This window comes from Pelodiscus sinensis, chromosome 4 (assembly GCF_049634645.1).
Source record: "Pelodiscus sinensis isolate JC-2024 chromosome 4, ASM4963464v1, whole genome shotgun sequence".
In the NCBI taxonomy this organism is placed as follows: domain Eukaryota; kingdom Metazoa; phylum Chordata; order Testudines; family Trionychidae; genus Pelodiscus; species Pelodiscus sinensis.
This window is the reverse complement of record NC_134714.1, coordinates 105,841,239-105,869,181: the sequence shown is the minus strand read 5'-3', so window position 1 is coordinate 105,869,181 and position 27,943 is coordinate 105,841,239. Positions and strand designations below refer to the sequence as shown.

The following is a 27,943-nucleotide window of genomic DNA, read 5'->3' as shown; positions in this document are numbered from 1 at the left end:
ATGACAGTTTCTTGTGGGTGAAATCCCATCTGCAAGGACCAAATCAAGAAATGCTTCCCCTTTGCTAGGTACACCACCCAGGTGCAAGGTTTTTTATTGCTCAACAGGCTCTTCCTAACAAAGTCCTAGCACTGGAGCTCTAATTGGTTTAACCAGGGTGTTTCCATGCCATGAGGTGGAGAGACTCCAGGTTGAGGTGCTGCAACTGTCTATAGTCCTATACGATGAGATCAGGATAGAGAGGGAAGGCTACTGGCCTATCTACCAATAAACTCAGTAGTGTACCAACATTGCCAGAGCCACACGGGTGCTATGAGGAGGAATGCTGCTTGGTCCTGATGGATCTTGAGGTGTACCTTATGTATTTACGGGAAGGGTGGTAACAGATACAGCTAGTGACAGGGCTGTGACTGTGGCTCCAAAAGGAGCAGAATTGGTGGCACTTCCTGTCATGCTCCTTACCATGAACAGGGATGACCCCATCTCTGGAAGATGGAGAGGGTGACATCTGCCCTAAGAGACCATCTGAAGGAGTGGCTGAGATGGTAGAGAATATAGTGGCACTGATGTGACCTGTTGCTCAATCGGTGCTTGCGCTTGGTGAATCTCATACCCCTTTTGGTGATCATAGGCGACTGATGTGGCCAAAGGCAACTGATGGCTAGAGGAGACCACTGATGCAGCTCTTGATGCTGAACCCTAGTCATGATGGTAAGCCAAAGGTGTCCAGAATGGCCATTGAATGGAGCCTGCCATTGTGAGGGCCAGGACATATGCGGTGTCATGGAATTTCACTGTTGATGCTGTGACCAGTGCCTGGATCGGAATCAGGCAATATAGTCTGCTGATGACTCTGCCTCAGATTCTGAAGTGTGGCTGGAGCCTGAGCAACGTGGAACAGTTCCCGATGGTGCATGTTACAGGTGCTGGGGTGATGGTGGGTTGTGTCTCAATGTGGCTGGTTTTCCATAGTGCCAAATGGATGTCGGTGCCTCTGAAGAGGGCTGTGTCATTCATTTCATGTCTCAACAAAGGATGTGCCATGCTGGGGTGGTTGCTGGGGCCTTATTGGTCCGCCTTTTTCCTCTTGTGCGGCACTGGAGATTATAAATGGTGCTGCACCAAAGAGATGATCTTCTGTTTCAGGGAACATTGTTGATGCTCCTTGTGGCCTTCCTTTCTTGGTGCTAAAGCATCCTGCACTGAGGCTCCTGCATTGGGGGGGGGGGGTCAGAGTTCTGACTCCCTAAACAGAAGTTTCAAATGGTGGTCTCTTTCTTTTGATTCTTGGTTTGAAACCTCTGCAGATACTGCACTTACCAAGTAAGTGTCCCTCACCTAAGCACTAGCAGCATGCGTGTCCCCTTTGTGCATAGGTTTGCCATAGGAGTTGCAATGCTTAAATCCCTAGGGCTGTGTCCAGACTCAAAGGTTTTTTCGAAAAAAGTAGCCTTTTTTCGAAAAAACTTCACCTGCGTCTAGACTACAGCCGCGTTCTTTCGAAATTAAATCGAAAGAACGCAGCTTTTCTTTCGACGGCAGAAAACCTCATTTCACGAGGAAGAACGCCTTTTTTTGAAAGTGCTCTTTCGAAAAAAGGCGTTCTTGAATGTAAACAGGGCTTTTTTGAAAGAGAGTATCCAGACTGCCTGGGTGCTTTCTTTCGAAAAAGTGGCTTGCTTTTTTGAAAGTACTGCTTGCAGTCTAGACGCTCTTTTTCGAAAGAGGCTTGCAGTCTAGACGTAGCCTAGGGTAGTCCCAAGGGAAAACTGAAAATAAAGGTAAAAAGGGGGGAACTTCCTATCTGAGGTAAGGACTAACTTGCACTCTAACATGAAAATGAACTCTATATGTATGTTTACACTAACCCGCTAGTTCGAACTAGGAGGGTAATGTAGGCATTCCGCACTTGCAAATGAAGCCCGGGATTTGAATTTCCCGAGCTTCATTTGCATAAGCGGGGAGCCGCCATTTTTAAAACCCCGCTGGTTCGAACCCCGTGCAGTGCGGCTACACGGGGCACGAACTAGGTAGTTCGAACTAGGCTTCCTATTCCGAACTACCAGTACTCCTCGTGAAATGAAACAAAACATGCTTCTTAATATCTTACTAGGGCTCCAAAAGGGAGCCACAATAGTTTGTGTTTTCATTTTCAGATTACTTAGTGTTGTGGGAGCAGGACTTGAAAGTGAAAAGTAATCAGAACTCTGTCAGTTAATTGTGTCCCTTTAAAGAACAGAGTCACTGCGTCTGTGGGCAGAGGAGGGAGAGAACTCAAACTGATCACCCTTCACTGTCCAGACAATTGCCCTATCCCCAGGCCAGTGTTCTCAACAAGTGGTATGTATACCGTTGGGGTACTCGAGAGAAGTCTGGGGGGGTACGTCAACAACTGAAATTTGGAGAAAACTGAATTTTTGTTTTAAGCTTTACAGCGCTTTATTATTTTTGTTCTTTTTACACCAAAACATTTCATTGCCCACCTGGCTACGATTAAATTGTTTAAACAAATGTGTTGCAATGGTAGAAAAAAATGTGTGTCTGAAAACTATAGGTACTGGGGGTACTTTTTTTTTAAAAGGGTACTTTATAAAAAAAAAAAAAGGTTGAGAAACACTGCCCTATGCCACTCCAGAGCCCACCCCCCTCCCTACCTTCAGGACATCCCTCATCCAGTCTTTCTAATACCAGAGCCTGCTCCATCCTTGGGGAAACTGGTGTTGGCTGTCTGCCTGCTCCAGGGGTGGGCAGGACTCCAGCTCACCACCCTGCGTTCCCCTGAGTAACTGATACTTTCTGGTTCGCTTTTGGATCCAAAGTTGTCTGTGTAAATGTAGATTGCCTGGCTAGTAGGGGAGGGCAAGAACTGCCCATAAGTGACAGCACAAAGGAGTAATGGATGGTTAATATACCTGGTCAACTAAGTCGGCTCATATTGTAACCCTCCAGAAGTGAAGGTAGCAGGAGTCAAACCTGAGAATAAGGGGAAGCAGGTTAACCTAAGTAGAGGAAAAAATGTGTTTGCACAGTGCTGAAATCTGAAAATAGGGATAAAGGGGGTCTGCTTATATGCATAATATCACTACCTTTTAAATCACCCAAAGCTCAGGATAAATTGAGGCCTATTTAAAGATTTCAGGAAGGTATTGAACACACTGCTCTCAAAGATAAATTGTCTAATAAAGGACATGGTAACATCCACATGTAAAAGATTTAATGATAATGTTACTGTTTAACCCTGGGATAAATTTAATGTTCATAAGTAATCCTGTAACAATGTATAATGCACGTGGTTTTCTTCTGATTATTTATTTAATTATATGTACAGAAACCAATATTGCATAAGGAGCATCAAATGGGACTTTCACTCACTCTCTGCATCTCCCTGCACCCTACAGGAATGGCACGCCTCTTTTATAGGGTCCCTTTTGGAATAAAGGGAAATGCACTCTAATTAAACCTCTTCCTCTCCTTACCCCTTCACCTCTGGCCAGATTGTTAGTTACACGCTTATCTGCATGGTGGTCCACCTTTATCCAAAGGGCTGTGGTTTTTAATGCATCAGCTTTGCAAATTATCTATGACCCTATTCCTCACTGACTGGTATCTTAATAACACATTTGCTAATTGTTTCCAGTTTGCCAAAGTAGGGGCAAAGATGCTGCTGTGGGCCATTAAGAATTCAGCTGATGGGAATACCCAAAGGTGGTGAGATCTTGCCAGCTATGTGTGGGAAGGATAGAACTCCCTGGAAGAAGCTGATTCCTGTACTTGAATCCCATGGCTGAAAAGTGCTCTGGGGTTACTAGATAGGAGAAGAGGGGGCTGTCACAGGGATCAGACCTTAGCTCCACTGATCATTTATTGGGGGATATCATTTAACCATGGGAAACACCACTGAGTCCCTCATAACTAACCTGGTACCTAGTGTAAAGACCACTCTTTGGGGGTATCTTAAAGTCTCTATACTGTGACCCCACTGAGATAGCTTAGGCAGACAGATGAGATTCACTTACTAACAAGGCCTAAATCCTCATGACTGAGGCATATCTGGGCTCTGAGTGTCAATACCCCAAAACAAGAAGCAACCAATGCTCCAACAAAATAAAGAAAAAAAACAAATAAAACTTAGACAAATCTAAACAATTAACATCTAGTAAGAACCAACTATTCACAGGAAGGTAGAATTAATTCCTTGTAAGTGGAGAAAATTTGCAGAAGCACATTGACATGCTGCAATTACAAACCATGGACAGTAAAAGGAAACTGTGAAGTGCACCAGGCAGGATGGGATGCATATACTACCCCAATGGGTACTGCTGAGGGAAAAAAAACCCTCTGTCTCGAGCACCCGAAGTGAAATAGACATGTGCAATGACTCAAAGAACAGCCATCATAATTATTTATAGGGTGTCCCAGTCTGAATTCTGTTTGCCCCATATTTAATAATCTATCTCTACCCCTTTTCTTCCATCTCTTGTTTTACTTCTCATATTATGATTGATTTGGGATTCTTAGAAATGTTTTCATTGAACTTTAATAGACTATCCTTCTTAATACAATTATGAGCCACCAATAAATCCTTTCCACAAATGCTTTGGAAAAAAGGGTACTTGACAACTAAATACATTTTTGTACATTTTTAAAAGATTGTATCAGTGTAACAGGACATCTGTTTTACCCAGTTTCATTACCAAAATGTTTTCTTTCAACTAAAGTAAGCAATGTCATGAAAAAATGCCTTGCATGTGGACACAATATAAAAATAAGAATGGGTGGATGTGGGTGTACAATGACTCCATCAAAGAATTAACCTGCTAATCCTCGCATCCATCTTTGCAAAATATTTTCCCAATGTTTCACGATGAGATTTACATTAAAAATTGTCATCAGTATCCAATTTAAATTTTATTGGAAACTGGATGGCTCACAAATGGAAAGAAACCCAACAAAACTTAAAGTGATACATTTGGATGAAAATCTTACAAATAAACCTGTAGCTCTGTTGGCCAAACAAACAATTGTTCAGCAGTGACACAATAGCTTGAACCACAAATTAGGTCAATTGCATAATTTAGTCATGCATTGCAATCTATGATGTAATTAGTCACTGAAGTATCTAAATGTATTACCTTAAATGGTATATGTTGATTTGTATGTAACATATCCAAGACATGAGATAGCTTACTACTTATCTCGTTTGCCAAAACAAGATAATCACTGACAAGTGCTTTAAATCATGACATTAAAAACATTAAATGGTTCAGAATTCTAGATGGTACACTTGGGATGCTGAATAGCAAGATGATTCTAGTAATCAACATTTAAAGGAATGCTCATTTCAATGGAAAACTTAAAGTCCTAAATTTTCTATACCAAACAGAAAAATTTGGCTTTCCAAGGGAAATGTTTTTCATTATGCTATTTTCTTTCATCATTCATGGATGAATTAAATATTCCCTTTGCTGAATAATAAAATTTGAACATTAGGTCAATAATCTGTAATGGATTGTCATTTTCCAATCACAGATGTAATTATACAGTTTACTGTATATCATTCAAGATTAAATTATTTGAATTTAGAAATCAAGCTTAAATAAAATTGAAGCTTCTATTCAAAAATTAAAGAAATCTGTTTTGTGGAAATCAGAAAATTCTTACTACCTTAGGATATTTACTGGCAGAATAGAATGTCAAAATGCCCCTTATACCCATTTCAGCAGAGGTCAGGGGTGAAGGGAGTAGGAGAAATGTTTGATTAGGTTGCCAGGATTTTTCTAGACAGAGGAACCCTAAGGTTTCTGAGAGAAAACGGGGGGGCGGGGGGGGGAGGGGAGAGGGAGAGGAAGAGGGGCAGGCTCAGCTGCTCTGGAGCCTTCCTTCCCCAACATCAACTACATGGAGATCGTTCTTGGGTGTGGAGGGGCAAAGGAGGAGAGGTTTTTCTGCCTATTCCTGTTGCCCATTGTCTAGGCTGAGGCAATGAGAAGGGGTTAACTGTCTCTCACTGAACATCCTTTTCTGTACATGAAACCATCAGGACATTCAGTGGCCATTTTGTTGCAAGTGCTGTCTTGCCCTATAAAAGAGATTCCCTTGATGTGTTTCACAGTTACTGTGTGTCTGACCAGTTGTCCTTTTTTGACCAGGATGGGATTTTTTCCCTTTGAGACAAAACAGGGAAGTTGTCTGTTGGATATTCCCCCTTGGATATACTGGAAGCCAAGTACAGATTAATAAAAACTAGAAATAGGCATTTAAAGTATGTACATTTATAAGTGGAATTCAGAAAATAACCAGTGGAGACTATTATTTCATAGGATACAGTGCAAAACAACAAATGTTCATTTTCATCATATGAATCAGATGCCTTTCCTTTTAGTGGTGCAGGCTCTATTGTTTCTGTGATGGGCTAGATCACAGAGGTTCTCTTGAGACTGTAAACCAGTGTGCTGATTGTAGCCAACTGGCACAGCCCCCTGCATTGGAGTGTGGCTAGCTGGACACAAACCCCTGTTCTTCCCCTCTTCTCCTGTATTTCTAGCTCTCTCAGCTACAATTTGACTAGTTCCTATTAAGCAAATGCAGTTTAGGCAGTTCCTGTTAGCTGTGCAAATGTAGTTTAAGTAGCATCATAATAATCATAATGGTCCCTTCTGACCTTAAAGTCTATGAGCATCCTATTATGTCAAAGCGATAATGCCAGACACCACATTGCTTAAATAGAATTAATTATATTCATGCTTATGAATATGTATGTGACCTATGGAATGAGTGAAGAAGTATGAATGAGAAACACCCAGTCATAAAGCAGTCCAACATCTGTAACCTTTTAAGGCAAGAAAGAACACTTTAAAGTGCATACATTAAACTGACAAGCGGCCAGGTGGAACTCTTCCCTCGGAAAGATGTAACAGCATGCTAAGCCTGGAAACAGAGCAGAAGTAGAGCCCTCCCGTGGATCTGACGGGATCTCCAGGGACCCTCATCGCTTTTGTGGCCGAATCTTAGGGGGGCTGTTGCCTGCTGAGGCCACCTACTTGCCCTATGAGATGTCCCACCATCTGTCCGGCTGGGCCAAATGCTCTGGTCTCCCATAGCAAAGGCATAGAGTTGGGGTAACAGCCCCCTGGCACAGCAACACAGATGCTGAAAACAGCTTAACTATGAGAAGGCTCAGCTACATGGACTTGTCAGCATCTAGATGTACAGCCCCAAATAGACAAATCCCTTTTATTGTCTATAAAAGTTCATACGTTCACCCTTGTTCTCAATGAAAAAGGGATATGGACAGCTGTTGTGCCCCCTCACTAAGCCTACGTCTAGACTGCAAGCCTCTTTCAAAAGAGGCTTTTTCGAAAGATACTTTCGAAAAAGCTTCTTTCAAAAAAGAGCATGTAGACTGCAACCTCTTCTTTTGAAAAAGTGAGCCGCTTTTTCGAAAGAGAGCACCCAGGCAGTCTGGATGCTCTCTTTCGAAAAAGCCCTGTTTGCATTCAAGAATGCCTTTTTTCGAAAGAGCACTTTCGAAAAACGGTGTTCTTCCTCGTGAAATGAGGAGTACTGCCGTCGAAAGAAAAGCCGCGTTCTTTCGATTTAATTTCAAAAGAACACAGCTGTAGTCTGGATGCAGGTGAAGTTTTTTCGAAAAAAGGCTACTTTTTTCGGAAAAACCCTGCAGTCTAGACACAGCCTAAGTTACTTACTCTGGATTTGATAATAAACAAAGTGTTTTTAGTAAGTATAAAAAGTAGGAATAAAGTGATTGCACGTGAAAACAGATAGATCAAACTAAATTACTATGCAAAATAAAACAAAACATGCCAGCTAAGCTTAATATTCTAAGAAACCAGTTACATGCAATTTCTTACTCTAAACAAAGTTTTAAACATCTCTCATATATAAACTAGGCAGCCTCCTAGTTTGAGCCTAATGCCCCCCTGTTCAGTCTTAGTTGTTTCCAGCGGTCATCATGTTTATAGGAGGTGTCTTGGGGTCTCCCAACTGCCAACTCCCCTACTGTCTGCTTCCCTGCCTATAAATAGATTTTTTCTCAAGGTGGGAATCATTTATGTACAACTTCAACCCGTTAGCACCCCCATGGAAAAGTACCACATTCAAAATGGGTTCCATACTCAGGTGATTTGGCTATGTGTCTTGGTGGGACCAAACACGGTCCAGGCTAACTGGAAAAACTTAACCATTTACATAATGTTGTCTTGATCTGCAAGTACCAGTAATGACCTTCCCTACCACATCTTGATATATAAACAGATGTGTACTTCATATTTTTAACTTCACATACATGAACAATGAGAACATAAGAATATAAGAACGGCCATACTGGGTCAGACCAAAGGTCCATCTAGCCCAGTATCCTGTCTTCCAACAGTGGCCAATGCCAGATGCCCCAGAGGGAGAGAAGAGAAACAGATAATCATCAAGTGAGCCCTCTCCTGTCATCCATTTCCAACCCCTGACAAACAGAAGCTAGGGACACCACTCCTACCCATTCTGACTAATGATACGCGCAGACAAATAGAATATATATATATTCAGGGTATTACAAACTCTTGAATGATAGGTCACTTGCCCCATTTTGGATAAAGCATATTCAAGTTATGCATATTTATATTCAAAGGCATATTTCCATAAAAATATTGGGACATAGCATGTCCGTTCCTGCACTGATGTGTTGCTCTTTTAAGACTTCTGAAAGCATGATCCATACTTTCTCTTGCTCAGATTTTGGCAGTCACTTCAGATTCTTAAACCTTGGGTTGAGTGCAGTGTTCCCTCTAATTTCCATGAGTGGAATAAACTTTATTATGTGCACAAAGGCACGTGTGGATGTGCACCAGCAATAGAAACACAGGCTGCTGACTGCAGGTGCTCTACTAATCAGCTGGGCGGTATTTGAATTTCTCCTGGGTGGCTTCCCAAACACTCAACTTATAGGGAACTCTGGATGAGTGCTGAAGCTATCTTTAGAAATCTCACATTGGTGCCTTCTGTGTGTTTTGTCAAACCTGCAGTGAAGGTGTGCTTAAAATGAAAAAAAAAAAAATGTGCTGAGTCATCATAGATTATAATAACATTAAATATATGCATGTAAAACAGAGCTGGAGATATTAAATTCTCCAGGGAGCACAGCCACAAATTTAATTAATGCACTTTTTTAAACAAGTTTCATCAGCATAGAAGCATAATCCTTTGGAATTGTGGCAGATGCATGAAGGGACATATGAATGCTTAAAATATATGGCATGTAAATACGAAATGCCAGCTACAAAAGTCCCATGCAAATGCCTATTCTCCCTTTCTGGTGACATTGTAAATAAGAATCGGTCATCATTTATGGGAGATAATGTAAAGAAATTTGTTTGTCTTACTGATTGGCTGAACAAGAAGTAGAACTAAGTGGACTTGAAGGCTGTAAAGCAGGGGTGGGGAACCGAAGGCCTTGGGGCTAAGTGCGCCCCCCATTTGCTTGGTTCCAGCCCCCAAGGCTTGGGGCTCTCCCCAGCATTGGGGAAGCCCACACTAGTGCTTCAGTCCCCCCACCATTTCCCCATGGAGCTGGAGTACATTCATGCTCTCATGTGTGAGTGGTCTGTGGGGAATGTGGGGAGTGTCTTTCTCTTTTTCAGTTGGGGGCCATGTCAATGAGGGGGTGGGCTTTTTGTTTTTTGGTTTTTTTTGCTTCTCACTTGTGTGCAGACCCCCAAATGATTTTTCTGTGGGTCGGCAGCTCCTAATACAAAAACAGATTCCCCACCTTTGCTCTAAAGATTTACATTCTTTTATTTTAGAGTGAAGTTATTTTTTGTACATAATTCTACATTTGTAAATTCAACTTTCATGATAAAAAGATTGTATGACAGTAAAATACTATTTTTTTACAGTGCAAATATTTCTAATAAAATAGTAATATAAAGTGAACACTGTTGTAATTGAAATCAATAATTTTGAAAATGTAGAAAAACATCCAAAATCCACTTTATATTTTAGAGAGTTTGCGTGTGTCTGTCCATCTGTCAGTCCATTTGTTAAAAAACTCCTCCTAAGTGATAGCAGCTAGGACCACCAAATTTGGTGTGCAGCTTCCTCTCGTCCTAACTTAAAGCAAGGTCAGGATCTGGTTGTGCCGGGAATATGGGATATGCATGGAATACGATTGTTTTGCATCAAATGGAAAGAGAGGGGAGGTGAGGTTCAACAAAGAAAAGTGCAGAGACCTGCACTTGGGACAGAAGAATCCCAAGCAGCATTATAGGCTGGAGACTGACTGGCTAAGCAGCAGTTCTGCAGAAAAGGACCTGGGGATTACAGTGGATGAGAAGCTGAATATGAGTCAACAGCGTATTGGGGTGCATTAGGAGGAGCAATCCCAGCAACTTCAGAGAAGTGATTATTCCCCTTTATTCAGCACTGGTGAGGTCACATCTGGAGTATTGTGTCCAGTTCTGGGCATGCCACTACAGAAAAGATGTGGACGCATTGAGTAGGGTCCAGCGGAAGGCAACCAAAATGATTAGGGGGCTGGAGCACATGACCTATGAGAAGAGGCTGAGGGATTTGGGCTTATTTAGCCTGCAGAAGAGAAGAGTGAGGGGGGGTTTGCTAGCAGCCTTCAACTTCCTGAAGGGAGGTTCCAAAGAGGATGGAGAGAGGCTGTTTTCAGTAGTGACAGATGGCAGAACAAGGAGCAATGGTCTCAAATTACAGTGGGGGAAGTATAGGTTGGATATTAGGAGAAACTATTTCACTAGGAGGGTGGTGAAGCACTGGAATGGGTTACCTAGGGAGGTGGTGGAATCTCCATCTCTAGAGGTTTTTAAATCCCGGCTTGAGAAAGCCCTGGCTGATGATTTAGTTGGGGTTGGTCCTGCCTTGGGCAGGGGGCTGGACTTGATGACCTCCTGAGGTTTCTTCCAGCCCATGGATTCTATGACAGTTATTCTCATCAATGACTACAGGGGGCAGCAATCAGAGGGGACAGTTATACTCACAAAGGAGCATGGGCAGAGGGGGTAACAAGAGAGCAATAGCTGCTGGAAGAAAGGGCCCTGCTGCCTCACACTGCCCCCCCGGGAGTAGCTGCTTACCATGCTGCACTTCTATATTTACAATTACTATTTTTCTTTTGTATAGTTTGTATTGTAGCATACAACTGGCTTGTGTTACACATTGAAGAGTATCCTCTTACGGTGGGGAAAGTAAGAGAGTTTCAAGATAGACTGAATCTGAGAAGTTGAGATGAAGTGAGCAAATCCAGAATATTGGCTATTTAGCATAAGGCTACTTAACATTGCAGTGTAGTCAAGTAAATGCATGGTATTTTGGGAGAGGTGAAGCACCTCCTTCATTAAAGTTAAAATCAATACAGTTCAATTCACAATGCATCCCCATAACTGTATTTCAATCCTGATCAGTATTTCTTGTTCACCTAAGTTCTTTTTTTTAGGCTTTAAATGAATAACTTCAGTATATGTGGGTGAAATTCACCCCTGTGCAGTGAAATTCACCGCAAATTACATACACCATTGAAGCACTATTTTGATTACTTACAGTAGATTTAAATGATACATAGAGCTTTTTTTGGTCCTCTACACAGGTGTAAATTTTGCCAACTGATATGATACATTAATTGATAGGAGACCTGAAAGTATACATTAAAACAGAATTTGGCCCCCAGAAATAATGAGCTCCAAATAAAACTCAGTACAAAGACAACCCCAAAACAGGACTCAGGTAACAATGAGACAAATATCGTCTTGAAATTTTAATTTTTTTCAATGCGAATGTTGTAAGATTTTAGAAAAATTAAAAATACTGAAATGTATAAAAGTTTTACTGTTTTGTGGGCTAGTTTACTACAATATCCAATTTATGTTTGTATTAGAGTTAGTTCAGAAAGGATGGTAAAAATTCAGAATATTGTGTGTTGTTACTCAAAGCAGTTTTGGGTTTCTGAGCCTCAGGTTCATTTAGGTCAGGTGAAGCTTTTTACCTTCACAAAAGGAAATTAGATTAATTAATTGTAGTGGCAAAAGTTAGTAGAAAAGCGTAAGAGTTGTCAGATTTGAAGAAAGCTGTTTACTAGCCTTCTTAATCAGAAAAGCTGAACTACAGTTTACATTTAGGAAGTAAAATTATAGGCCTCTGTGGAAAAGATTTTCACCCCATTGAACTTACTGTCACTTTGAAATAACCAAAGACAATATAATATTTGTCATGGAACTTCTTACAGTATTTATATTCCTAATTCATAGGAAGGAAAGCCCATAAAAAGAGGAAAAATATAACATAAATGAATTAATTAAAATAGTAATTAATTGAGGCTTCATTTGTCTTGATTTCTACGGTAGTTGTTTTGAACTTTTATGTTTGTGAAGAACTTTAAAAATTTAAGGTACCAGAAAATGTTAAGAAATGTTATGAAACATTTGTTATGACAAATGTTACGAAAAAGGAAAGGAAAATAACCCACATGCCGTAGCATTCTTCACAGAAGCCAGTTAAACGAAATACTTCATCTATCAACAAACATCTATAATTTTTGTTTTATACCTCCCTATACTAAAAAACAAATAAAGAACAAACAGAGGATGTCTGCTTATTTATCTATTTATATTGTTTAAAATGTAAACAAAATTCCGTAAGTATTACTAATGGTAAGTTAAAGCCCTTTCTGACCCAGAGGCAAAAGATTTTTTTGCTTACATGACATTACAGAACACAATAAAGACGACTGCTCGACTCGTAAGTCACACATTGTTAATAAGGTATGGTTATTACATTAAATGTTTTTCAAAAGTATTGAGATTTTTTCATAGAAAAAATGTAAAGCGTTTTCCAGCCTGAAAGTATGTATACTGTACTGACTTGTCTATGAAATTAATGCTGCCAACTATGAATTAGTATACTTCTGCAATTATATCGTGTACTATCAAGTTTCCCAGTACCCTAATCTCTGGGTACTAACTAGTTAAATTCTGGAATTTTACTGGACATCAGTGGTCCCTATAAGCTGAGCACTTGTGCGGGCACTTAGAAGAGACTTAAATGCTATCTAGCTGATTAGCAGAATGCCTACAGATAGGTTTTTGTGTGTCTACTGGTGGTGCACATTCACACATGCCTCGGTGCACATAAACATTTATTCTGCACATGGTTGGAAAAAAGTAGAGGGAACATTGCTGGACATCCCAAAAGCCAAAGCCATACTATGCTGCAAGCTAAAATTAGCTATCTTGCTATTTTAATTAAATACATATAGTAACCCCATAGAGTAAACTTCTCATGATTGGAGACATCAAGATATTGTAAAGAACTATTAGATCATTCTATTCACACAATGCCCGGGCAAATTTGTTCTCTACAATATATTTTTAATGATTTTTCAGTATACTGTTAAATGTCTCAGGGAATGGAAGTTTTACCACCTTCATTGGAAAACCATCCCATAGTCTAACGAACCACACCCATTAAGTATGTTTTCTTCCTAAGAAGAATTCCCCTATAGTGTTCTCTTGTCAAAGACCCAGGAAAGGCTGAGACCTATTTGTTCTAGTCCAGAATACATTTTGAAAGAGTCTAAAGAAGTTGAAATATGTTTTAAAAGGTCTATTAATTTTTCAACTCCAAATGGAATCCTTGTACGTACACCCTCCAAAAGTTCCCCTGCTGATTTCACATACTACGCATTTTTTTACAACTAAATTAACTCTTAATTTTGTATGAAAAATCTAACCCAAATAAAAACTGCTCTGCATTTTTGTCAAGGAATGTGGGTCTTATGAGGCATACAACAGGGACAGTCACTTAACCTAAGGGTTAGAACTGTGAATAACAAAATTCTTTTTCTATTATGCAGCAACATCTGGTTTGCGCAAGTGACAGTCAGATTTCTTAGTTTTCCAGTTCAGGTCAGAAACGTGGAAAATCATCATCTTTTCAACATCCATCGTCTCATAACACTTCCACTAGATAACTGTAGGCCTGGCCAATACATATGACGCTGACAGTAATAACAAATTTTTGAACAACGCAAAATAGTTTTTTCTGATTTGCTGACACACATTTTTAGAAATGAACTGAATTTTTTTTTGACATTTCAGCCCACTCTCCAAACTGAAAATCAATTATTTGCTCTGTTTTAGCCAGAACCTCCGGGCCAAATATCTCCCCCCTCATTCTGGGCTTGATATTCACTAAAAGACACTCTGAATTTAATTGGCTTCCTACTGTTTAGGTTTATGCCTGTCATTACTTCCATCCTTTTAGTGCCAGTCTTTTTTGGTACATCTACACAGCAGTGTGTACCTCAAAATAAGCTATGCAATTTGAGCTATGCAAATTGTGTAGCTTGTTTTGAAATTTGGCACTGTCTATACAACACTTATTTAGAAATAAATTGCTATTCCACTGATTTCCTTAATCCTCGTACAATGAGATTTAGAGGAAGTCAGAGTAAGAAGCCAGTTATTTTGAATTTATTTCAAAGTAACAGGCTTCTTGTGTAGACAGCACATAACTTTATTTTAGAATAGTCGACGTTATTCCAAAATAACTCTGCTGTGTAGATGTATCCTCAGTGATCTAAATCACTGGTTCTCAATTCTGACAATAAAAATTAATACATGGCCCCCTCAAATGGGACCAAAGCCTGAGCCCACACAAACCCCACTGTAACAGGGCAGGGGGCCAAAGCCAAAAGCCAAGGACTTCAGCCTGGGTGGGGGACCTGCAACCTGAGCCCTGCCGCCCAGTGCTGATGCTGAAACTTAAGCTCTGCCACACAGGGCTGAAATCATTGGGTTTAAGGTCTGACTCCAGGAAGTCATCTCTGGAACACCCATTAACATGGGACTCCAACCCACAGTTTGATCTAAATAAATGTAAACATATATAAGAAAACACTAATCAACATAAATTAACACCAGTAAAAACTTACTCTGTAGAATGCAGTTGTCAGGGGCAGTAATGCTGCAGCAATGTTGTATTCTTCTAAAGTTGAACAGTCCTTCAAGAAAAACATACATAGAAAATAAGCAAATTCACGAAGACTAGGTGAGGGCATGAATCTCATTTATACATAATAGATGGCTCTTTCCCTTTTTACTGGAGGTGGAGCAGGGAATTATCAGACTATTCTTTTACAATTATATAACTTTTGATCAATCTACTGAGCAGTAAGTAATTATTTTCACTTAATTTGAAGCTTTTTTGTTAGATGCCCCTTTCTGCTTTGTTCTAATAGTGAGACCATCACCAGCAGTTACAGGGTGAGCCAATTCTGCTCCATATATCATCAACAAGAATGTGTCCTGAGAGATGCGTAGTCCACACATCCTTTTCTTAGAGACAGAATATCATTCTTGTTACACACCCCAGAGTGATAACAAGGCCATTAACTGATCGGAAGCAAAGTTGCTAGGTTAATGCCAATGCTAAGTCCATAGCATAGTAGCATTAAGTTTCAACCACAACAGAAGTCTGGGGTTAGGGTTAGTATCTGAAAGCACACAGAAAAGCATTTCTATGAACTTTTAGCTTCAACTTAGCTTTATACATTTTACATACTACAAATACAATATACAAATGAATACGTACACGTAACACTATAATCCAGAATTTATCCAAGGAAATAAACAAATTGATTGTTCGTACTCACTTTTATGGAATGAAAGTATGAGTCTCTAGACAGGAGGTTATTAGTAGTCCATTGTAATTTAAGTATTTTTCACATGGCTGATGAAATGTTATTTCAAGAAACTGCTAACTGAGATAGCATTTAGTTAACATGCTGGGACTTACACCTATTATAGTATATACAAAATAATTCCACTAGCTTCAGTGGAGTTATACTTCATATACATCAGCATGAGAGATAAAAATAAGCCCTATCATATTTAAATCTATGACATTCAATTAACTATTATGACATGTCTACTGATAAATAGGTATATTTACAGTTACTTTTTTTTCTGTATAATTTGTTTTTGGTAATTTTTCAAGATGAACTTCTGCATATTCACATTTTTCAATGCCTTAATCTTACAAGTGGTCAAATATAGAGGTTTGTGAAGACAAAAATTTAAATTCTGAATTCTGAATAGATAAAATTAGAAATGAAGCTTCAAGGACACTTTGAGAGAAGCTTAAAACTACGGCAAAAATATCTCGTAGTATAAACAGTTAAAAACATAAGACAAGGGAATGTTGTAAAGGCCAAGACTATGACAGGGTTCTAAAAAAGAGCTAGATAAGTTTATGGAGCATCAATCCATCAATGGCTATTAGCCAGGATGGGCAGGGATGGTATTCCTAGCTTTCTGTTTGCCAGAACCTGGAAATAGACAAAGAGGATGGATTACCTGTTCTTTCTCCAGCCATAATTTTATAGACCTCTACCATATCCTCCATTAGTCTCTTTTCCAAACTGAAAAGTTCTATTCTTATTAATCTCCTTATACGGAATCCGTTTCACGCCTCTAATAATTTTTGTTGCCCTTTTCTGATTTCAAATGCATCTTTTTTGAGAAAGGATGACCACATCTGCAGTTCTGCATGCAGTACTCAAGATGTGGGCATAGCATGGATTTACATAAAGGCAATGTTATATTTTCTGTCTTAGTTGTTTCTGGTGGAGAAGAAATTCAAAACCTTTTGTTTTGTAATGGAGTTTGGATTTATTTCTTTTGTTACTACTAAGTTGTGGCAAAAGATGAAGACAATCCATCTGGATTGCATAGTGTTTTAATGAATGAACTATGTATATGATAAGGGAACATCATCTTTCACATGATAGGATCTTAGAACATGAATGAAACTACTGCAACGGATGGGGTGAAGGTGGGAAAAAGGGTTTTTAGAACTATCAGATCTAACTCTCTTTATTTACACATGGAGTACAAAGTGTAAGAGACTTCTTTATGAGATTAAGGTGATCAGAATTTGTTTCACTTTCCAAAACCTCTTAACTTTCAGTAGAAATTTATTATGGAATAGCAGTATCACCAAAGTTCTGCTCAATAGATTAAAAAAGGCAGTCAATTCTACTATATACTTTTGCACATGAAATGGCCACAAAACACTTAATGAATAGAACCTTCTGGTACAGAATATGATACCAAGTCTTATCCTTCACTATTCTTATGCCTGTGAATTGAAAAGGTCGGTAATCCTATTTTGTATAATATACAAAATACAATTACGTTATATTTAAACTCTTTATGTGAAACCATATAAGGGGATCTATTGAAGTGAATGGCAAAATTCACACTGACTTCATGTGAGCAAGACTCTGGACCAAGGAATTCTCTTTCATAAGCTATGTTTTAAGCTATACAAAAATTAACTTTAACCTATATGAAATTATCACCTCCTTGATCTTTCCAAAAGCTCTGAAATGGCCTATTGTTTGGAAAAACCCCCACTAACTGTATATAGCCTGAGAATGCTTAATTGAACAGTCATTCATGTCAATATGTCATTCATGTCTTTAAGGATAAAGCTAAAGATCTCATGCCAAAATAAATCAACCAATGAGTGGATTGAAGAAAATAATGATCTTGTTACGGAAATAATTAAAAAAAAAAAAAAACCTAGAATTGATAGGAAGTGCAAGGTATTTAAAAAAAAAAACTATTTAAGACTTTAAAAATCATTAAGTGAAAACACAATGTGAAAGCAGTCCAGGACACCCACCCAAGTACAATTTATCTCTGAAAGGCCCCTCTTTCTTTTATTTTAAATGAACTGGATATTTTTCATTAGTCCTTGCTACCAAGGCTGAAGAAACATGATAATGCAATATTTCTACAAGATAATGAATAGCATAAACATAACTTCCATTAGCACTATTTTTCTCAAACTCCTGTTTCATATTGACCTTCACTGTTGAGTACTTTCAATCCAACCCAAAGGCTTCAGATCTACGTATTCTTTATTAATCTCTGAAAAATTGCCTGAATCCAAAATTATTTTAGCTATTCCTCTTACAAAATTTTTATTTATGCCTTCATTCTGATAACACTCCCTACCAATTTTTTTCTCTCAAACTTTTTGCAATTTAATCTATACTACTAAACGTAGAATTTTAACTCTATCTGACCCCACAACAAGAAAAGCGTTTTCATCCCCAACAATCCCATTAACTTCATTGTGACTGCTCATGTGAATTGTTATGCAAAATAAATTGCATAACAAAATATCTGAAACATACACATGCCAAAAGAAGACCACTGGACACTCTTACAGTACATTATCTCACAGTTCTTCACATAAAAAGTGCCACTTAATCCCAATTTACTCAATTAGTGTTAAGAAGCACAGGACAGGGTCCAAAGTGATAAAACCAAAAAACTAATATCAAGCAGTTTTTTCTATTAGTTTAAAAAGTCCATGTAATTGTAATACTTTTTTCAAAGCAAATTCTTCTGTGCTCTGTTCTCAGTTCAGGTAGCCCAGCTCTCCTGAGTAGCATACTATTGCGTGTACTATTGTGCATGACAAAAAAGTGACAAAAGATTTAAGAGAGATTTTAAAGGAGGTGTATAAATGGATTCACACTTTTATGCTTACATTTCTGCTGTTACCCAGTTGTGCTTCTAAATGGACTCTTAGGGTACATCTAGACTGCGGCATTATTTCGGGATACTGGAAGTATTCCGAAATAGCAACACTGCATCTTTAAATGCATCAGGAAATAGCAGATGTGCTATTCCGGCGTCCCTGTAACCCTCATTCCACAAGGTCCAAGGGATTTGTTGGAATAGTGCCTTAGTTTGAAACCTGATGTTGTCTACATAGCACCAAATTAAACTCTTACAACCTAGAATCAGAATAAGCTAGCACAAATTGCCTAGCTTATTCCGACAGAAGGGTGCTGTCTAGACCCTCTCTGAATGTGAATGTTGCAACTGTCCTTGGAAACACATGTGTGTAAATATGTGCATTCTGCATGTGCACCACATACCAATGGAAAAGGTGATCATTAAAGTGCTGAAAAAGTGATGCTGAAAACAATGATGGATACTCTGATGCTTTGCATTATTGTGGTATGTGCCTGAGAACTAGGGTGACCAGGCATCATGTTTTTCAAGGAAGAGTCCTGTATTTAAGCCCTCCTGCTAGTGTTCCAACTTTTTCTTAAAAAGGGCAAATTGTCCCATATTTTCTGCCTCCCCCCATCAACATTAGCCAGTCCCGCTACTAGTGGGAAACCTGCTTACCAGACATCACCCCACCAGTGGTGAGGTTGTGGTCCAATAGCTGATGATGGGGATGGGTGTGCAAAGCTCGTGGCAGGGTAAAGCTGCAGCATGGGGGGGTTGGCCGCTGAGTGCTTGCTCTGGAATGGGAAGGGACAAGCTATTTCCTGCCATGGGGGTGGGGGATTAGGTGGAGGAGTGGGGGGAAAGGATGAGCTCTGCAAAGACATGTGCTTGGTTATCTCGACCTCCACCCCCATGGCTGGAAGCAGCTCCCATCCCTTATCTCTCACACAGTGTCAGAAGGCTGCTTCTGGACATGTTCCAGTGTGAACCCTGGCAGAAATCTGGGGGAGGCGTGTGACCACAGGTGCCTCCTTCGGCATTGTTTTGACACAGTTTATTCCAGGGCCCAGCCAGGCATGGAGGGCAGAGACCAGTGGGCAGGTTGGTCATTCCCATGTGAGAGAGGGGTATGAGTGTGTGTTTGTCACCTCTGCCCATGTGTGTAGGAGGGGAGCGGAGGGGTGTTTGGCATCTTCCCCAAATGAACTCTCAAGCTTTAAAGGTAAATAAAAAGCCTCCAGCTGTGTAGTATTTCTTTTTAAGGGGAGCTCAGTTAAGTTTAGGTTAATTTGAAGGTTTGTACTGCATAGTTCGGATTGACTGCTGTTGCACTCACTTGAATATGAGTAATTTTGCCAAGCAACCCATATTCAGCATAGGGAAACATGGTCACTCTACACAGTGTGCTCAATAGTTTGTAATATTATACTCTAATTCCACTCTTCCAGTATCTAGACATAATGGAGTACAGAAGGGGAAATCTTGCTTGCCTTTCATTCTCAAACTACGTTATTTGATATTCTATCATTGTCCACACATATAACTTTATCAGTAAGTTTTGTGGTTTTATACATATTTACGATATGGTAAGTATGTACAACACTTCGCATTTTTAACTTAAGTTCATGAGTCTACATTTAAAGTGAAATTGTATGTTTAAAATTCTCAATTATTATTGAAGAAATACTTATTTTGATTTTGTATATTTTGCGGATGTGTCTAGATGCAAAATGATCTATGCTGATTATTTTAAATAGTCCATTTAATCTTTCGGTTCAAGTTATTTTGCTGGAGTATTGGCTTTTACCCAAAATATACACAAAAGTATCTGTCTAAAACTGAACAATCTTAGAATCCTATCTACAGAACATTCAGTATTCCAAGAGCTAACATAGGTATGAAATTATATATACAGGCAGTCCCCGGGTTACGTACAAGATAGGGACTGTAGGTTTGTTCTTAAGTTGAATTTGTATGTAAGTCGGAACTGGTACATATTGTAGGGGAAACTCTAGCCAAACATTTCTCCAGAACTCACTTTTATTCTCCCACACCTCACTTCCCTCAGTCCTTTATTCTCAAGTTGAGGTGTCTGCTGAGAAAAGCCGCTCCGCGTCTCCCTGGTCTGCTGGGGGGGTGGGGGGGTGGGATGCTAGCTTCACGTCTCCTTGGTCTGCTGGGGGGAAGCAGCTAGTGCGGGGTTGCCTCACCCCGTTTGTAAGTAGGGATCCGATGTAAGTCAGATCCATGTAACCCGGGGACTGCCTGTATATCCATTCATAGCACAAACAACATATGGTGCTTTATTTTTGAATTTTTACTTGAAAATATGCAATCTCCACATTTGGTATGTCAGCAGTACATTCTCCACATCCAATGTAGTGGTATAGTCAGTATATATTTCCTTGTCCAGCACGTGATAGAAGCATTAGACACTAACAAGTAAAACAATCCCCTTCCAGAACAAATATCTCCCCAAGATGCTTTCCTAACAGTGCAGATACAAGTACAATAAAATCCATTAACTATTCACATGCTTTGAGCTCACTAAACTGCCACAATTAATGGAGATAAGTGGAAATTTTAGACACTCTTAGTTACTGACATTCAGATACTGTATATGCCACATAACTACTAATATTGTATGAAATGAATTCAGACTATCAGCAAAATATCTCCATGTGGTTTACCAGTGATAAAATATATAAAATGTTACCGATAATAGAATATAGCCCGTACACTATATAAGGGGCAAACATTCCAGATGAGATGTTGCAAAGAAATCAAATTTGCTTTCTTAATTACCATAACATGAAGATGAGTGAAACGGGTGAATCAAGAGTTATTCCTAGCACATCGTCTTCTTATAAATAATGGCAATGGATAATAAAATACCAGTTCATATAAAAACCTGGGTTGATTCCATGCCCAGTCCAGTAAGGACCAAAAGTGCACTTTGTGGACCAGAAATTTCTGAAGCTGTATCTTGGCAGGGGGCTAGATTAGACAATATTGGGTCCTTTCTAACCCAATAATTCTACAAAACAAACTGTAAATTCAATGGCAGCATAAAGCAGAGTTGGCCCCTCTGCTGCTGGCCTTAGCGCTCTCCTAGTGGTGGCCCCCCACACCCAGGCTCTCCTCCCTACCACCAGAAACCCTCACGCCCAGGTTTCCCTCTGGGCCGCCAGACCCCTGCTCCCAGCTACCAGTTCCTGCTCCCCTCCCAGCTGCTCACTCCACTCCCAGCCCAGGCTCCATGCCACCGAACTCCTGGCTGCCAGTCCAGCACCACTCCCAGACTCAGTCAGCCTCTCTTGCCACTAGTCTGGTTCCACTCCCGGCCCCAGCTGGGCTACTGGCCACTGGGCCCCTTGACACCAGCCCAGCTATACTCCTCGGCCCCTGCTCAGAGTTGGCCTAGCTCTGCTCCCGGATGCTAGCCCCGCTGCTGCTTGGTCCCATGCTCCCAGCTGCCAGGCCCCCTACCCCTGGCTGCCAGTACTCTCCCTTCCCCCCACTGCTGGTCCCCTGCTCCCGGCTGCTAGCCCTGTTGCTGCTGGCCCCCTGCTACCAGCTGCTATCCTCCCTCACCCACTCTGCTGCTGACTCCCTGCTCCCAGACCCCCTGCTCTCAGCTGCTCTCAGGATCTCAATGTGTAGTAAATATATTTATTAACACTATCTGTTTCATAGACTTTGTAGTGGGAAACTGGAGGTTTTGGCAGCTTGCTGCAGATAACTGGGGTTTCTGAATCTGGAAGAAGGAAGGAGATAGTTTTAGCTATTGGAACACAGTGGACATTTTATATTTTTGGAGATGGGACTTGGAGGCATCTCTTCTTTCCCTCGCCTTATAGCCAGAGTCAGAGTTGACCTGCATTTTTTGGGAAGCTGCAACTGCAACTTCCCCACTTCAACAACCATTGACAACAACCTGTTATGCTAATTCTGTTCCCAGTGGAGAACAGCTAATGAACAACCACATGAAATAAAGAGTTCTTGCTTGTGCTCAGGGGAAATATTCTCTGATTTTAAAAAATCCCACAAGCCTATGAATAATCTTACTGATTTCAACACCATTTCTCATATCCTTAAGTGCTTTCCAGAACTGGAGACATGGTAAGCAACAGTAAAATTTTAGAGATGTCAGTTCCCTTTGTAACAAAATTTAGGAGGGCTATCTTCCACTGATACTATTCCTGTCTTTTTAAAAGTCACTGTTTCTATGAAGTTTGTCATTATCCACCCAGCAATAAAAAGTGTGGTGTTTTTAATAAAATAGGAACATCTAAATCACATCGAGATTTTCTATCACTGAAGGCAACTTGAGTCGTACATAAATGTAAGCTGTACCTACCTCAGGGTATGTCTACACTACCACCCTAGTTTGAACTAGGGTGGTTAATGTAGGCAACCGGAGTTGCAAATGAAGCCCGGGATTTGAATTTCCCGGGCTTCATTTGCATATAGCCGGGCGCCGCCATTTTTAAATGTCCGCTAGTTCGGACTCCGTGCCCGCGGCTACACGCGGCACGAACTAGGTAGTTCGGATTAGGCTTCCTATTCCGCACTACCGGTACACCTCGTTCCACGAGGAGTAACGGTAGTTCAGAATAGGAAGCCTAATCCGAACTACCTAGTTCGTGCCGTGTGTTGCCGCGGGCATAGAGTCCGAACTAGCGGACATTTAAAAATGGCGGCGCCCGGCAATATGCAAATGAAGCCCGGGAAATTCAAATCCCGGGCTTCATTTGCAACTCCGGTTGCCTACATTAACCACCCTAGTTCGAACTAGGGTGGTAGTGTAGACATACCCTCAGATTGTAAGCTCTTTGAACAGGAACTGTATTTTCTACATGCTGTAGAGAGCTGGGACAATTTTGCTTAAAGTTCTGAAGCAGTTTAAATAAATGCATTTAGCTACAATCTATTGTACATTGTTATATAATAAACATAACATTTATAAATATGTCATAATAACAAGTTACATGGCAGTTGTATAGTGTGACAAAGCTCCAACCTACTTTTGAGGGGTTCTGTGCTTCCAAGTGAATTACACTTGCCTTTCGGACTCACTATGACCCTCGCCCCACTGCTCCCCTCTCTAGAAGTAGCAGTCAGTCTACTGAGCCATTTTTATCATAGACCAGCAAGGGGGATGGTGGGAGAATGCCCAAAGTTTCTATTGCCCCTTTGGGCTTAGTAGGAGCAGTTCAGCCTCCTTTTCCCAATGATTGTCTCTGAAATGAATTAGGGGCTGGAGGGAACCTAGGCCCACCCTCTAATCCACTTTCCAGCCCATGGAATCTAATGCAGCTCATTCAATTCGCGGGGCTTGTGCGCCCCATCCCCACCACCACCTCAATCAGTTTTACCATCCCTGTAGCTTATTGTGTTTGTACTTCTCAGTCCACTGGTAATATTTCCTCCCCTCTAGCTCCTCGGTGTTCCCTGACTCAGAAAGGGGGATCTTAAGTAGGTGTCTCAATTAACCTAATAATCTCAATTGATCTCATCCAAATTAATTTGCATATGGTGCCTTAATTAGCTTAATAGCCTGAAAAGAGTCAGTTCAGACCAACTAGCTAATTTCCTATTATTAAGATAATAATATACTTAAAAATAAAGCCTGAAATCTAATTTTTCATAAATTAGAGTGAAATCCTAGCCCCATTGAAATCATCAGCAAAACTCCAACTATGTCAATGATGACATGGTTTTCGTCCATTACATCTGTTAGTGAAAGCTAACTTCATGGTTACTTAATTTGTAACCATCAAATACAGATAGGTTTCACCTTATGAAGTCAGTACCAGACTGTGTTCCTCTATTCCACAATGGAGTAAGGAAGAAGGAATTCTGCCTCTATGTAACAGTAGTGTTCTATATTCATTCCACTGAGGATTCTTGGACAGATTACTTCTATGAGGCATGGGAAGACAATGATTGAAGAATCTACACAGAGGGCCTGTGCCCTCACCTCTCCAACTACAAAGCTGTCAAAGTAGCTGTGAAGCCTCCAAGGAACTGTTTTTTCTCACTGTTGTGGGAGAAATTGCCTTCCGTTTTTAAAACCTTTGAGTGTGGATACGAAACATACCCTTTTATATGGGTACATTATTCGAAATAAGTTTAAAACAATTCAAACAATTCAAAATCAGTTTTCATATAACAAATATATAATTAATTTATAATGTCTGTGTGCAGCACTGTATGTGTGCATTGCAATTTACCTGGGAAATAGAGTGGTTTTTGTTCTAGATTGGGCAGAAAAAAGACGTGATGCATGGATGGAATATATCAAAAGGGAAAAGGCAAAGATACACAAAATAAAGTTTCTTGATTTTGCACAGTAAACACCACAACCCTTGATCATACAAAAATACATCATATATTTTTACTAATGAGCTTCCATATTTGCATATCAGGACTTAAGTGAAATATGCATATTTGACATTTTGCCATTTTTACTTTATGTATGATATTTCTGATATTTCATGCCAGATTTTGGGTAATATGGCAAGGGAGTTTCCCTCCTCCCCCCGCACTATGGAAACTACTGCTTCTGCCTGCAGTCCTCCTTCAGTTTATCTTGAGTAACCATATGAGGCCCATGCTCTGTAAGTGAAAGCTCATCACTCCAAAATGTCTTATACTTTTATGAAAATGTCACGAAGAGAAATTTTACAAAGCGAAGGGGGACAATTCACCATGTCGTGTCCTCCAGAAGCTCCTTGAACATTTTGTAGTTACACCTCCTCAAGTGATCCACACCTTTAGTTAGTGTTCTGGCAGGACAACGCGCCATTTACAAAAAGTGAAGAGGTTATATTGTATTAGAACCTTTTGCAAGGAGGACCACTGCTTGGAAAGGTGCTATGGATTGAAGCTGCAGCTATTAATGTTTAGTACAGGACAAGATGAAGGGCAAAGCCTGTGTAACTTACAGATCTTATGGACAATTCAATGCAAGATGCAAATTAGATCAACTTCAGCTCTGCCCGAGATACACTAGTTGCAACACCCCATAGGGGATATTATACCATCTTGGGATCACTTGAACAAAAACATGCTTCAACCATGCCCCACAATAGGCATTCTGAGTGGGAATAAGCAGAGCTGTCTATCACCCCGGGGAAATCCCCACAGTTTGGTTGGTTGGTTGGCTGGCTGGCTTTCTGGCCCCTTTACATCAAAGCAGTGTAAAGGGGCCATGACTGGAACCAGGAACATTTCACTAGCCAATGAGAGAGTGCGGAAGTTTACCAAACAAATCTTTGGGGTGAGAGACTGCAGAATGCCATCCTGGACTGTAGGAAGTTCTGCCAAGAAAGTTTTAACTTTATAAACTTTATTCACACTTGGCTGTACTAGGTTCTAGTTTGTGTGGACATATTGAAGGAAAGTGCAGTGAAGAAAACGTCATGGATGCATGCAAGTGCCTAATTTTTTATTACGTTTTAAAAAGTTCAATTCAACTATATTCTGGATGATGAGTTAACACTGCAGAACTTTTCCACTTGTGGTCCCACAGCCCTTCTAGTTTATCTGTAAGCCAACACTACCAATAGTACTCTACCAGAAGGAGAGCTGCCAGGTACTTATCTCACAACGCATGCAATTTTCATAACATAAGGTTAAGATTTGTTGTTCTATCCTTTTAAAATAAATAAAATATTTAGGAAACAAGGAGACAACTCATACATGCAGAAGTAATAAATTCTCAGTATTTTGCAGTACTCCATTATAGCTCTTTTGTAATAAGTATAAAAGTTGTTTTTAATTTTTCTGCTTAAGACACTGATAAATTTAAGAATGCCATCCCTTGTGTCTGAGCACATCTGAGTTTCTTTAACAAAAAATGCCATGCATGTTTCTGAAAACTGTCATGAGGCCCATGGCAATAAAGTTCAACATACTCAGGCTGTAATCTTCTCCTAAGGAAATGGTTGGAATGCCAAGATGCCTTTTGACTTTTATTTCACAGCAGGGCTTCATTCGCAATGACTCTATCCAAGCCTTAAACTACACCAGCTGTGAAACAAAGTCCTGCACAATAATTTCTAAAAGTATTTGACAAATATTTTTTAAATTAAACCATGGGACACATTACAATTCATGACAAACTAGTGATCAATAGTCATTAAACACCCAGACAAGAAAGGTTAATTTACAAGATGTTTACATACTGCAGAGCTTGTCTAAAATCTGTGTTGCAGTAAAACATTGGTGAAGTGATTGCAAAACATAAATTCAAAATACTTCTTAAACCATTTTACAACCATTCTAGTTAATTGAATTAAGGAACAATGGAAAAATCCCTAGAATAATGGAAGGGCTATTAAAATAGCTGCAACATTCCAGGCCAATCCAGTTATCATGTATTAGGGAATCAGTTCATAAATACATGTGTATTGTACTATCTGTTGCTGTGCAGTAACATCTCTGTTCCCAACATCCCAAGGAATTTACTATACTTTAAAAGCATAAAAAGTATTTATTACGCAGTGAAGTGGACCTTAATTTCCTAACAATATTTCACACACTTCAATTTTTCTATTAGTATAGCACATCACAGTCACTATTAGAATCTCCTGTGTTCTTAAGAAAACCTGTCTCAGGATCATATTTTTCACAAAATTTAAAATGTCATTGTCTACTGTATCTTTTAGAGAGTTTGTGCATCTATTTGTCTGTGTGTCCACTGTCCATTTATGAGTGAGTTTGTTTGTCCAAAAACTCCTAAAGTCTTAGAACAGGACTATGTAGCACTTTAAAGACTAACAAGAGGGTTTATTAGGTCATGAGCTTTCGTGGGCCAGACCCACTTCCTCAGATCAAATAGTGGAAGAAAATTGTCACAACCATATATACCAAAGGATACAATTAAAAAAAATGAACACATATGAAAAGGACAAATCAAATTTCAGAACAGAAGGAGGATGGGAGGGGGGAGGGGGGGAAGGTAAATGTCTGTGAGCTAATGATATTAGAGGTGATAATTGGGGAAGCTATCTTTGTAATGGGTAAGGTAATTAGAGTCTTTGTTCAAACCTAAGCGTAAAGTGTTGAATTTGAGCATGAATGACAGTTCAGAGGATTCTCTTTCAAGTGTATTCTTAAAAGGCTTTTGAAGCAGGATGCAGGTAATTAAGTTGTTGAGACAATGTCCTTTCTGGTTGAAATGGCAAGAAACTGTTTTTTCTTTGTGATCCTGTCTAATATCTGTTTTGTGGGCATTGATCCTTTGGCGAAGTGTCTGAGACGTTTGTCCAATGTACATAGCAGACGGACACTTTTGGCACATGATAGCATAAATTACATTTCTGGATGTGCAGGAATATGTGCTCTTGGTCAACCTGTGGAACTCCTTG

At 39.8% G+C, this 27,943-nt stretch overlaps 1 protein-coding gene across 10 annotated transcripts in view; it reads right to left on the bottom strand.

The window, feature by feature from the left end:
• Nucleotides 1–27,943, bottom strand: part of SBF2 (SET binding factor 2) — a 651,649-nt gene that overhangs the window by 188,765 nt on the left and 434,941 nt on the right. For all 10 annotated transcript variants that reach the window (XM_006129315.4, XM_025187865.2, XM_006129312.4 and 7 more), the window contains one exon: nt 14,960–15,028. In XM_006129315.4, coding sequence (XP_006129377.1) covers nt 14,960–15,028 — 69 coding nt within the window. The remainder of the gene's footprint in view (nt 1–14,959; nt 15,029–27,943) is intronic.